Consider the following 13,871-nt stretch of genomic DNA (forward strand, 5'->3'; position numbering starts at 1 on the left):
ATCCCATATGGGCGCCGGTTCTAATCCCGGCAGCTCCACTTCCCATCCAGCTCCCTGCTTGTGGCCTGGGAAAGCAGTCGAGGACGGCCCAAAGCTTTAGGACCCTGCACCCGCGTGGGAGACCCAGAAGAGGTTCCTGGTTCCCGGCATCGGATTGGTGCACACCGGCCCGTTGCGGCTCACTTGGGGAGTGAATCATCGGACGGAAGATCTTCCTCTCTGTCTCTCCTCCTCTGTATATCCGGCTTTCCAATAATAATAAAATCTTTAAAAAAAAAAAACCCAAGCAAACTGTAAGTGCTTGCTTGATGCAGATGATGACATACATTTGTACTCTTTGGTACTATATAAGAACCATTCAATAAATCCTTCATGGACTGAAAGACTGGTTTCGTGTTTTGAATAATCCAGTGTCTATGAATAAGGGTTAAGGAAACGCAACATGGAGTTTCAAATATCAGCTCTCCTAACTTTTGTGACCTCAGGCAAGTTGCCTAATTTCTCTGCATCTGTTTTCTCATCTGTAAAACAAGATTAATAATAGCATCCACAGAAATTCGTTGGAAAAATTAGGTGATATGATTTATTTGTAGCACAATGTCTGGACAATAATAGGTACTCAAAAATATTAGCTGTGATGAAATTATATCATCATGTCATTAACTCCTCCTATTCCTGACACCCATCATAAGCCATCCTGTCCTTGAGCTAGGTGGTTTATAAAACTGAGGGTTCAGTGAACCTCTATCATTTTTGAGAACTAGAGCTGGTGAACTCAGAATAGTAAGTCATCCAAATCCCATTAAAGCTAGGTAATTTTATTTAATAATCATATTTTGAAAGCTGGACAAATAAATAAATGCCAAGGCAATTTTGATTAAATCCTGTTTTCTCGGTGGCTATTTGGAATACATCATTCACATGCAAGCCCTAAGAATATTGAATATCAGATAAAATAAACAATGACCATAATGCAAACCACATTCTGATTCTGACTTCCCTGAAAGCACAACTCCATGTAAGAATGCTCAGAGCCAAAAAGTAACATGCTTATTAACTGTGGGTTACTCAGTTATATACACAGAGCTTAGCAGATCACAAGAATGTTTCCATATTCTCAGTTAAGCTAACGGTTCCTTAAAGCCCAGTTCTTAGAACCTCTTAGGAATTTCACGATTGGCCTGAAAAAAATATATCAGATTTCCATGACTATGACTGAACACAAAGTTTGGAAAGCTCACTGAAAGCAAGTCATCCTGGAGGACAGGAAACGGTCACTGTTTTCAAAGAAAGACAAGACGCAGCAGCACACAGGAACCCAAGGCGGTCTCAGGAGCTGCAGCTGCTCTTCCTAGTGCGCAGTGTGGATGCACCCCACCATCCGCCCCAGCCCTCCGAGTGTGGTGGAGAGGAAGAGGAACGGCACTTATCACTTGGCAGGCGAGGCAATGGATTTAAAACTAACACAAATGCACTAGGGGTAGTCTACTCCCTCCTTTGTTTCACCTGCCCTTGCATTTTAAAGTACTCGGAGATGTGCAGGGATTCTGGACTCAGAAGAAGCAAGTTGTAAGCCTCTGAAGAAACCTGTCAAGACTCAGTTCTAAACTGTGGTTTCCCAGGTACTGTGTTTTCTGCAGTGATGGCACTTTCACTAGGCAGAAAAGTTGCTTCTCTCTTTTTTTAAAAAGATTTATTTATTTTTACTGCAAAGTCAGATATACAGAGAGGAGAAGAGACAGAGAGGAAGATTTTCCGTCCGATGATTCACTCCCCAAGTGACCGCAATGGCCAGAGCCGATCTGAAGCCAGGAGCCAGGAGCCTCCTCCAGGTCTCCCATGCAGGTTCAGGGTCCCAAGGCTTTGGGCCATCCTCAACTGCTTTCCCAGGCCACAAGCAGGAAGCTGGATGGGAAGCGGGGCTGTCGGGATTAGGCGCCCATATGGGATCCTGGCGCATTCAAAGAGAACTTTAGCTGCTAGGCCACCACGCCGGGCCTAAAAGTTGCTTCTCTTTCCTTGTGAAGCAAAGCAATTACACCGACAGTTCTTCTTCTTCTTTTTTTTTTTTTTTTTTTTTTTTTTTTAACTCTCGGGAGCAAAATATTGAGGTGAAGCATGAGAATGAAACAAGGAGACAACAATCCTAGTTTGAATCCCATATGGCCCAAAGTCTTCCCTCTGTCCACGGACTGACAAGACAGGGAAGATCCAACACAGCCAGAATGATGGCAGTCAGAAGCAGGTGCCATCAGACTCATATAGCAGCAAAGGCCCTGATGGGGTCTCAGTAAAAACCGCGTTATCAAAAAAAATCCTCTCTGAATGCTTAAATTCACTCACTGGACTTGGCAGGAGCGGGGCAGGGACAAGTGTTTTAATGAGGATACACTATAGCACTGTGCTCACAATCCAAGACCAAAGCCCCGGATAGACACAACCCTCTCGAAAGTCCCAAAGGGTAGGACCCACATGAAAATTTCTAATGCAAGAAGAATTACAGCAAGGTTACGATATAATTAACCTGAATTATCTTCTAAATCTCCCGCTGATAAATGTCTTATCCCTGAAGCCTATGTTCATGATCAGCAAAGAAGCTTTTTGCTTTTGTTCAGGCTAAACGATCAAGGTATGTTGGACTGAACAGAAAGAGCTGGTCAATGGTTTCTATTACTTTCTAATATTATTACAGCATTTTTTTAAATGACTATTCTATTCACCCCCTAGAGTCTGCAGAAAGAAAAGTCTGTGATTATTACTTAGGCATCATGGTGAGTCCCTTCCCTGTATGGGAGAGGAAAAAAAAGCAAAATCAGGACCTTTATCGTCTGTTTATAGCAAGTCTGTTACCATAGTAACACCTGTGATGTCACAAATGGCATAGCAAAGGCTGTCTCTGAGGGGGAAGGGAGGGCAGGCAACTCTGCTCAAGAAGACAGACACAAACAAGCGAGGCCAAAGCAAGGCCAATGCTGTGCTCATCACCAAACACAAGAAGGTGGGAGGTGGGAGAGCCTGAACAGCAGTTCTCCAGGCCCAAAAGCTACACTCATACTTCCGTATGCAGCTGTGAAAAAGGAGAGTGGAAATGCAAGAAAACAGGGTATCACCATGTTCCCAATCACAAGTATTCCACTGGGCCCACTGCCTGCCAAGCCATGGGTGGGATCCAGAGTTCAGCCTGTCTGAGTGCACGAATGCACTCTTGGGAACCGGATGGAGCCCTCTGGCACCCTGAAAGAGATGCAACTAGCCTCATCATGACAAGTACTTCAAAACCAACCTGGGTTCTACCCCTGCCAGGTCACTCAGGTTCACAGAACCACTGGCTCTCAGGGCTGGGGAAGAATTCACGGATTCTCCCAGGAGACATGAACTTCGAAAAACAACCATTTGCAGGAAAATATCCGATTACTGGGGAGTCTGGAAGTAGTATCACCCTAAATGATACTAAAACAGCTCAGGAAAGTTTTAAAATATGATGAAAAGGTAACTTTATATTTTAAAAAAAATACTGTATTAGTAGTCAGAAAGACCTTAGTACTATTCTTGACTTGAGTATTTAGAAGCTACATGACTTTGAAAAAATCATTTACTACCTTCAGTTCTTTAATTATATCATACATGCCATTTCCCAGAGTAATTGTAGAGTTTAAATGAATAATGATTGTCAATGAGTTTCAGAAACTGTAAAAGATTTAATACAAACATACAGCATTACCACCACCATTCTTGTACAGCCAGGTTCAGGACAAAAGTACAGTATAGCATAAGGTACACACAAAATTTGCATCTTCCCAGTCTTCAGTTGTAGACAACTGCGTGATGCAATAAAATCTTAATTATTCAGAGGGGCTGATTAGTAAAGGGGCCTTCTGCTTCTAGTCACTGCCCTTGATTACTCCCTATCAGGAATGCCATGTTAACCTTTACGCATGCACAGAATGAATGATGGGTGTACCTCAAGTAAAACTTGGCTAAAAGCTTCAGCAAAGAAAAAAACCAAAACAATCAACCAGGTGGAAGTTTTTGAAAAATTTATGGCCTTTATTTAGCCATAGATAAACAAGAATGATGGCATCAAGGTCAGCTGTCTGAACAGGTTGGAATTAAACCATATAGAATAATAACATTGTCTCTCAGGGAACAGCAACATTGTTGGTCCTTGCCCTATACATGTGCCATAGAATTAGAATATAAGCCATTCATTTCACCAATTCTGGTGAGCCAGAGACCATCACATACCCTGAAAACACAGTTTCCTGTTCCTGTTACTGTCTCCTCACTATGCTATCACACAGAGAAGTATCTCAGCAAAGTTCACTGCCTGGTTCTTTAAAACACTATTCAACCTCCTATTATCATAAGACTTTGGTTAATCTCACCCAAGGCAAGGCTCAGCCAACTACAGTCCCTGGGCCAAACCCCAAACATTGCTTCTTTTGCAAATAAAGTTTTATGGGAACATAGCCACGATCACTTGTTTATCTGTCCTCCATGGCTGTCTTTCTGCTACAATAGCAGAATCCTGCAGCTGTGATGGAGACAATCAGCCCAGAAAGCCTAAAATACTACCTGGCACCTTCCAGAAAAGATTTGTTGACTCCTGACCTAGTGCAACTAAAGCAAAATTCATCTTCCCACATAAGTTTCTGCTGAGAGACTAACAGAGTAAGTTAACTGAAAGCAAAGAACCACTCTCCATCTTTGTCTTTTTATAGAGAGCCCTGGAGGTGGACAAAGCCAAGTTTTACAGCAGACACAGAAAATTAAACATGTCCTTCCCTACAGTTTGTTTTCAACAGATAGCGCCTTGGAACTTCATGGAAGACAGCACAAAACTACTGGTGTTCTGTCACTCTGGCTTCTAACTCCCCAGAGCTCCTATGCCTAAGACTTCCAAGGTTCGGTTTTTGGCATCTATCCCTTTTCATATTTATTTCCTGATCTGATGTGGAATTAGAGTTAAATAGAAGCTGTGTGCTTGAATTCCACGTGGCTGGCTCAGCAGGAAACTTCAGGGCAGGTTTTTTGGCATGCCAAACTCCTGTTTGCCTCAGCTATGCTAATTTCTAAAGCTGTCTGCTTTGCCCCAATAAATCTCGGGGATAAATCTGCATTTGGATGCACAGCTTTTTATGCACAAATTATGTGCATGATAACTCTAGGCCAGAATAAGAATTGAAAAAGAAAAAAAAAGAGGTATGGTATTTACTAACTGATTTGTGAGGCAGACACTACGCTAGATGATTTTTATAACCTCTCCAGAACGACCCCTTTGAGGCAGTACTATCCCCATCATCTTACAGAAGAGAAATTGCAGGGCAGAGAGCTTTTAGAACTTGTCCACATCTGCAGAGCTGGAAACGAGAAAGCCTAGATGTGAACTCCATCTGTCTGAATCTGAAGCCACTGTTCCTGTGAGTCAATCATACTGCCTGACTGATAGCCTCATTGCCAACACCGCCCCTCACCTAAGCTACATGAACATGCGTGAGAGCATGAACTCTGTGCTTACGAAAGCAATCACAACTATTTCCCCAGTTGGCCTGTGCAAAGCTTGCCCTTGATCCTTGGGAAATAAATTTGGTCCCCTTCATATCACAAAACAACCACCTGAAGAAGAATAGAGGCATTAATAAGATACACTTCATATGACAGACCAATTATATCTGCAATTAGTAGACAAAGACAATTACAAACCATTTTGACAAGGAAGTAGAATAAATGGCATATGTAAGAGACTTAGTCTGAAAGGACAGTTCTACTGCAAAAATGTAGTAGGCCAAGCAAGAGAATTTAGCCATACCCATGAAGGAAAAGACACTTAGAACGTGAATATATCTATAATACAAGCTGAGTTACTTTCATCTAACATATCTTTTCTGCTTATGGAAACATAACCAAACCCCACTAATAAAATTAAAAGCATTATCTGTTGTATGTTACCATAAGCACAGTTTTGAAAATCAGCATTTATCAGATTCAACTCAAAACAAAGAAAAATAACTAGTGTCACAATGGCACAGCCTAGCGTAATCCCAGCATTTCACAGCAAGACGGACAGAATGTTACGTGACTTCTTTCTCAGTGTGTAACGTATCTGTTTGCCTCATCACGTAACAGCCCACTCCCACTCAGGTCCAATATACTGTCTTCTTATTTTCTAAAAATATAAAGGAACTGATTATATTTCCATGTATGTGATATTCAGTTCGCCATTTCTTTAAAAGTTCTTAGAGAGGGGTTTGCAAGCATTAGAAGGAAATCTGTGGAGATTCACAACCAAAGTTATCTCTTGAACAGAACTTAAGGAAGGCTTGATAAGAAACACGCTACCTCATGCTCCTTTATGAAGTTTTACAAGATTAACCCATTTCTCAGAAAATGCAGAGAAGGCCCGGTGCCGTGGCCTAGCGGCTAAAGTCCTCGCCTTGAAGGCACCAGGATCTCATGTGGGTGCCGGTTCTGATCCCGGCGGCTCCACTTCCCATCCAGCTCCCTGCTTGTGGCCTGGAGAGGCAGTAGAGGACGGCCCAAGGCCCTGGGATCCTGAACCCATGTGGGAGACCTGGAAGAGGATTATTTGGGCTCCTGGTCCGGATCGGTGCAGCACCGGCAGTTGCGTTCACTTGGGAGGTGAGTCATCAGACGGAGGGTCTTCCTCTCTGTCTCTCCTCCTCTCTGTCTCTCCTCCTCTCTGTATATCTGACTTTCTAATGGGAAACGAATAAATCTTTAAAAAAAAAAAAAAAAAGAAAATGCAGAGAAGATGTGGCTCTCTTTCTGTATCAACAGTTAAACCAAAATTTCTTTTTTTTTTTTTTTGCTAGCCAGTCATTTACATGTATCTTACTTATTTTTAATTGTCTCATCCATTTTTTAAGCAGGTGACTTCAGAGAAGAAAATTTTCTTGAAGCTAATGGTAGAAACAATTTATTATTGGTTGAAAGTGTACAGCCTAAACAACAGCAGAAAATTCTCCTAATAATACAATAATATTTTAAACAATACATGCACTAACTAGGCTATAAAATTCCTGAAATGGACTTTACCAAGGTAGCTGAAACGTTTAATAATTATTTGTAAGACAGTGAAAACAAACTCCTCAGAATCATTAGCCGCAGAAACCCTAGTAGTAGCTTACCTGCTGGTGGCTTTATAAAAGGTGGTGGAATTAAAGGTACGATAATGGGCACATTGCCATGATCCTTGGGCCCTGCAGGTGAGTCACTGAGTCCGTTTCCAGTGGCAAGCCCTGAATAGCCTGTGCTTATATTGTATGGCGAAATAACACTGTCCTCAGGTAATTTTGGTTTTGGCATAGAATTTTCTATAAAAAAAAAGAATATATACATATTCAAAATGACAGAAGAATTTATTCAGCAGACTTAATTTTTGTTATTTTTCTCAACCAAAATGGTCATGTAACAAAACACATTTTTTCTTTCAAATCTTTATACAATTTATTAGAACTCTAGAGTCCATTCTGGACCTTTTTAGTCCTGTTACCATAAATTTCCAACAAGCTTCTTTATAATTTGCTCCACTATGATAGCTAATATCCCAGCTGAATCATGGCGATGAATTTTAGCACCGTAAAATCCCATAGAAAATTGAGAGGCAATTAACCTTTTCCATGTGGAAAGTGATATATAGCAGGTACCAGGGAGAAAGCCTAAAATGTGCCTTCCCCCAACACTGTAACCAGATTCCACTGTATCATAAACTTGGGCTGTAATAATCAAATGAAAACATAAGAAAGAAGCAGATAATTCAGAAGAGAGCTACTATTTTACAGGTGATTGGTAATATTAAAAATTAACAAAAATGAATGTAAAGAAAAATGAGAATGTTATGAACTTCGCACACATTTCATCCTTGCAAATGAATCATTAAACACACTCTCAACCATGGAAAGCAACTTTTTCCCTCCAGTGATGTATCCTGGCACACTCTCTTTCCACATTCCCCAGAGGCAAAGATTGTTACCTGAGCCAACTAGTATAAGAGCTATTAGTTTATAGAATACAAACTCACAGCTTGCATTTTTCACTTGCAATGAAATGGATGATGCTATCTCTCTAACATGATGTGTATGCACAATTTCATAGCAAGCTTAACATAAAAGTCAATATATTCAGTTCCACATGCCTGTAGGACAGTGCCTCTACACTCAATTCCTGGGCATATAAGGACAAGGACTATCTTAAAGACTGAAAATAAAATGCTTATTTACACCAATAGATTCTGAATGCAATGCGAATGCTGGTGACACCGCCAGGGATGATATACAATTAGCTCTACCTACATCTTATAAAGTTGCCCAAACGGGTTATTTCTCTTATCCTTTGCAAACACATACAGGTTCATAAATTTGGTGCTCATACAAACATCTTCCATGAGCTACCTGGCACTGATACTGATCGGGAAAATCAATGCTCATTCAACTCTGTTGAGCCTCTGTAATTTCTCCTCTTTCTCTTGGCTTTCCTGAATTTTCTTAGAAAATAATATGGGAGGCGATTATTGACTACTTTCTGTTATTCATTTTTTTTACCCTAGTCAAGACGGTGGGGTCAGAGAAAGACAGAAATATTACATACAAAATGAAAATAGAGCTTCCCTTTAGAATTCTCACCAAAAAAAAGAAAGAAAAAGAAAATGGGGATTTGCAAAATAACAATGTATCTTGCTTGCAATCTGAAAATCTAAATCAAACTTTGAACATAACAGATCAGTCCTCAATAGTCTGATGGAATATATTATAGGGATTGTAAATCTAGAGTCAGTTAGCCAACATTGTCTCTTTGTATATATAGCCCTGTACTATATATATATATTTGTACAATAGCCCTGAAGGTCACTAGCCCCTGTCTCCTTTCCCACTACTGGAAGGAGATGAAGTCAAGTCCATTTTTGTTTTAGGTTGTGTTCTTACATTGTGTGCAATTCCGCTTTTGGGAAAAACACTGCTGAGGATGTATATTTAAATCAACCTTGGGCACAATCAACAAAATGAGTCCCAAAGCAACTCAATTCTGGCAGGTTGAGATAGTTAATCCTTCTCTGAATGAACAAAGGGACATTAAATGTCATTACCTTTGAGAACAGAAATGTGCTGCCGGCTCTCCCCATCTGTAGGGTAGCTCCTGAATTCAATATCTTCACCATCTTTTAATTCAACCTTATCATAGCCATACCAGCCAAGGAGTTCATTCATGGTGTTTTCTGCAAAGTTCTATAAGAGAAGCATAAGCAACTACTTATTTCTATAATCAATAACTGAAAAGAATGCATAAATTGAATTGTTTGCTCCACACCATTTATTGCCAGCTCAGCCCCACTTCCCCCAGAGTAGTATTCATTTTTCAAGTCACATTCAAAAATTATAATGCATTTAAATCTCAGAATGATGCATCCAATTACAGCAGGACCTCAGACATTTGCAATTCAAAGATAATAAGGAAAAGGCATTTGTCAGTTTCTCTTATGAATGGGAAGTCATATTTTAGCATATTCTTCTGCAAAGTCTATACTCCATGGTAATATAAAAATATTGAAAGGTAGAGGACAAAACAAGCTAAGAAAAAAATTGAAAAATGGAAACAATCAACTTTTATGTGGTTCAGATAGTTTTAAATTAGCATTGCTCTCTGAGTTCAGTGTTGTTTAACAGGACTCTTCTTTCAGAGAAAACAAAGTCTTAACAAAGACATAATTTCTCAATTGTCAACCCTTGCCAACAGAAAGCTCAATAGGGTATAAGGGTCTCCCTTTTTAGCTTTCCCTTTCAGAAGAGCAGTTTTTAAGGTCAATGCATAATTTGCTTTGCAAATTTCATTAAGATTCTTTCTCCATGAAATCAAAGGTCACCATGATTATCTCTTGACAAAAACATAAAAGTACAAGTAACTTCAAGGTTATTAGCCAGCCCAGATTTATGAACTGTAAATCAATCTATAAATGTTGGACATTATTATTGTGCCTGTTATTACGGACATCAAGCCAAAAATAACAAGTATAATTGGACAAATTTAGTATTACAGAGCAGATCACTATTTTATCAATTGATCAGTTGCTAGGTCTGGAAACAAAATGTGAATCTGTGTGCTAAAATCTTAATGTTTATTTCTACCTTAAACAATTCTGCCTGGCAACAGACTAAGAGTCTCCTGCATTAAGCTAGAAAAACCGTATATTAAAACCTCTGTGACCCAAAGAATCTCTTACTGTTTTCCTTCAAAGCTGTCATTTCTAAATTACACTGTTAAGTATAACACATGTGCTTGAAACAAAGCACTAAGGCTAAACCAGGGTGTGAGTGGCTTCAGTGTGTGGACTCCATGTTTTCCTGAATTTCATGACGTTAGATTTCACCAGGGGGTAGGGTGCATAAAAAATAAAAGCTATTCCGTACTGAATCCAAAAAAACAAAGCTATCATAGCATTTCAAATCACCCACAAGGTGCGCAGGGGGTTTTTTTGTTTTGTTTTTTTTGTTTGTTTGTTTGTTTTTCGCTTTAGTGCTCACTTAAATTCCGGGCTCCAATGGGGTCAATCTGTGAAGGTACCATGCACTAGCAATTAAAAAAAGAAATAGAGCCGGGGTGATTCAGGGTTGTCATCCACAAGGCCAACAGACAGCCACACTGTGCTTCAGCGAGGCATTTATTCTTTGATGGCTGGTCATGTCCACATTAAATAGACATTCTCTTCATGAACACACAAAGATGTTATGATCGATATGAATAATAAGCACAGCAACTTCGGGAATACCACTAAGGAGGACTGGGCTAAACACTGCTCCATTCAATCAAAGGTGATCCTTTTAAGAAGGTGTCAGTCTTCGCTAACACCTAATTTCTTTCCCTGAGCAGGCAGCCTGACTTGGGAATGACAGTCCTTAAGCACACAAACCGAGGTCCTCCATCAGTGGTCTGGCAGCAGAAATCTCCAAGGATGAGGCTTAGAGCTTGCATCAAAAACCAATTCCCAACAGCATTAAAAGACATGTAAAAGCCAGCCTATTGGTCCAGGTGCTGTTTGCCCCAATCTCTAGAAGAACTGTGTCAACAAGACAGAAAATCTTTTGCATAATAACTCCTGGCTACCCTACCTAGTGTTCCAATCAAGGCACCACTTTCTCCAATTCTGTCTAACCTCTGAAGTCACACAAAGGCTGTAGATGCATAATTCATGAAGCAACTTCCCAGCCAAGGATATAGATTTGTTTGTTGTCCAGCTGCAAATCCATTAAGCCTTTCAGGACCAATCCTAGAGATGGGATCCAGAAGTTTCAGACATTTGAATAAAAATGGCAAACGAAACTGGATGATTAACACCAAATTCGTATTGTTTGGGCACCTTAACTGTACCATTTAGTTCATAGTTTCTGCTGAAAACTCCAAGACTTCATGGAACAATCAATACGAACTTAATCTAGTCTATGATTTTTGAGTTACTACAAGTGTCAGGGAAAACAAACCCTAAAACATTCTCTTATGTCATCAAAAATAAAGATTAAAAATGCTTTGATACAGAACTGCAAAGCAGAAAACAAAAAGCTTGTATAATCTCAAACCGTAAGTTTCCAAAGTTTCATAAAAAAAAGAGCCAGATGAAAGAGAGAATAGCAAAATTTCTTTTAAGATAGCTACAAGAAGCAGACTATTAATTCTGTCTTAAATACTGCATTAAGAAATCAAAGAACCCCAGGAAACATTTTTTTAAATTCCTAGGCGGAGTTCAATGCTAGATATCATATGGACTTATTATAGTGCTAAGTGAAAGCAAGTAAAATAGACTTCTGCAGTTATCACCCAAGAAATATCACATTTTCTGGGGGAAATGAGTGTAATGTTTATGGCCTTCAAGGATTTTCAAATCATTCTGGCAGAGAATTACTGCAGATCTCTTTTTCACAGCATTATTTGTATTAACATCCATTAGGGGCTGGTGTAATGGCTAAACCTGCAAACTCTAACAACCCATATGGCCACCAATTTGTATACCAGCTGCTCCACTTCCCATTCAGCTCCCTGTCTGTAGCCGAAGAAAGCAAAGGAGGATGGTCCAAAGGATTAGGACCCTGCACACACATGTTAGACCCAGAAGAGGCTCCTGGCTCCTGGATTCAGACTGACCTAGCTCAGGGTGTTGCAGCCATTTGCAGAGTAAACCAGCAGATGGAGGATCTATCTCTCCTTCTCTCTGTAAATCTGTCTTTCCAATAAAAATAAACAAACCTTTCTTTAAAAAAAATCCTTTAAAGAAGAAGTTTGTCTTCAAAAGCATATCTCTTAACTATATTTCTCATTCTTTAAAACAGAAAAAAAAAGATGATTAGAGTTGAAACTCAGAAATTCTGAGGTCAAGATGTTTGGTAATAAAATAAGTTACTGACTCCTGGAGGTTGTAAAATTTGTTCCCACCCAAATTTTTACTCACTGTTTCTGCTGGAGACCTAGGAAAAAAAACAAAACAGGGGTTCTCAGAAGTCCCTCATAGCTTGAGGATCCTAAAGAATCAAAGAACTCTTACTCATTATAGATAAAATACATATATATGTATATATATATGTGTATATATCTTAGATATGATTACAGTGGTAACACAGATTTTATTGAACATTCATTATTGCAAATATCGTATCATTGCTCCCATTAACTTTCCAAATGTGCCACAGATTTCAGTACTCTGGCATCCAAACTACATTTTGTAGACCACCTCTCTCCCTTGGAAGTAACACAAAAATCCTTTCTCCCACCATGTGGTCCAACTTGGATTTGGAAAACAGGTCACTATCATTACAAGCATAGCATCTAATACCTTACAGTGTTTCTGTGTCTTTTTTTTTTTTTAAGGTTTATTTATTTTTATTACAAAGTCGGATATACAGAGAGGAGGAAAGACAGAGAGGAAGATCTTTCGTCCGATGATTCACTCCCCAAGTGACCGCAATGGCCGGTGCTGTGCTGATCTGGAGCCAGGAGCAAGGAACTTCCTCCAGGTCTCCCACACAGGAGCAGAGTCCCAAGGCTTTGGGCCATCCTTGACTGCTTTCCCAGGCCACAACCAGGGATCTGGATAGGAAGCAGGGCTGCTGGGATTAGAATCGGCGCCCATATGAGATCCTGGCGCATGCAAGGTGAGGACTTTAGCCATTACGCCACCATGCCGGTCCTGGTTCTATGTCTTTTAACACTCTTGTTCCTTTCAATAACCCTATATGTTAAGTATTTAGTTTCCACAATAAATTTCGAGTGAACCTAAGTGGTAGCCTCACTTTACAAAGAAATCATTCCACCAGATGCTTATATCAAATATGAAGAGGTTGTCAATCAGAATGTAACAACCTCTGTTGAGATTTCACTTGCTTTCAGATTTGATCATTGGCCTCAGCTCCTTTTATTTACTTGTATGGTTGAAGGCGAAGAGCCCAACATTCACAATTAAAAAATGAATCCTCTCATTCTAGAATTCCCTGACATCACATCTATCTGTAATTGCTTTGTACTTCTAATAAGCCTATCTGAATCCCCTATCTCCTGCTTACCCTCCCCAGTTCCCCGCACCTCCAGGTCTCCTAAGGGAAAGACAATGCTGATGTATAGTCTGAACGTGTAATATCTTCATAACTGAGACAGATGGAAAAGAAATTCTACTACTTTTTCACTCCTTCTGAGTTCTTTCTGCAGTAAGAAAAATTCTTTTTGAGTGTATGAGAGAGATCTTAATTCACAGGATATTCATTAGACATCCTCCTTGTTCAATTGGAAATCCCACACAAATGTCAAAATTCAGTCTCAATGAATTTAGTCGAATATTCCAGCATGTGAATAATAAAGAGTTAACTTCCAGGTACTCC

At 39.8% G+C, this 13,871-nt stretch overlaps 1 protein-coding gene across 6 annotated transcripts in view; it reads right to left on the bottom strand.

The window, feature by feature from the left end:
• Positions 1-13,871, bottom strand: part of SOBP (sine oculis binding protein homolog) — a 158,095-nt gene that overhangs the window by 134,669 nt on the left and 9,555 nt on the right. For all 6 annotated transcript variants that reach the window (XR_009244906.1, XM_058660128.1, XM_058660120.1 and 3 more), the window contains exons 2-3: positions 9,104-9,242; positions 7,149-7,334 (exon numbers count right to left, since the gene is read on the bottom strand). Coding sequence is in view for 5 of the 6 variants with exons in the window: in XM_058660128.1 (XP_058516111.1) it covers positions 7,149-7,334; positions 9,104-9,242 (325 nt within the window). In the remaining variant the exon portion in view is untranslated. The remainder of the gene's footprint in view (positions 1-7,148; positions 7,335-9,103; positions 9,243-13,871) is intronic.

Source organism: Ochotona princeps, chromosome 1, assembly GCF_030435755.1.
Source record: "Ochotona princeps isolate mOchPri1 chromosome 1, mOchPri1.hap1, whole genome shotgun sequence".
Taxonomy (NCBI): Eukaryota; Metazoa; Chordata; class Mammalia; order Lagomorpha; family Ochotonidae; genus Ochotona; species Ochotona princeps.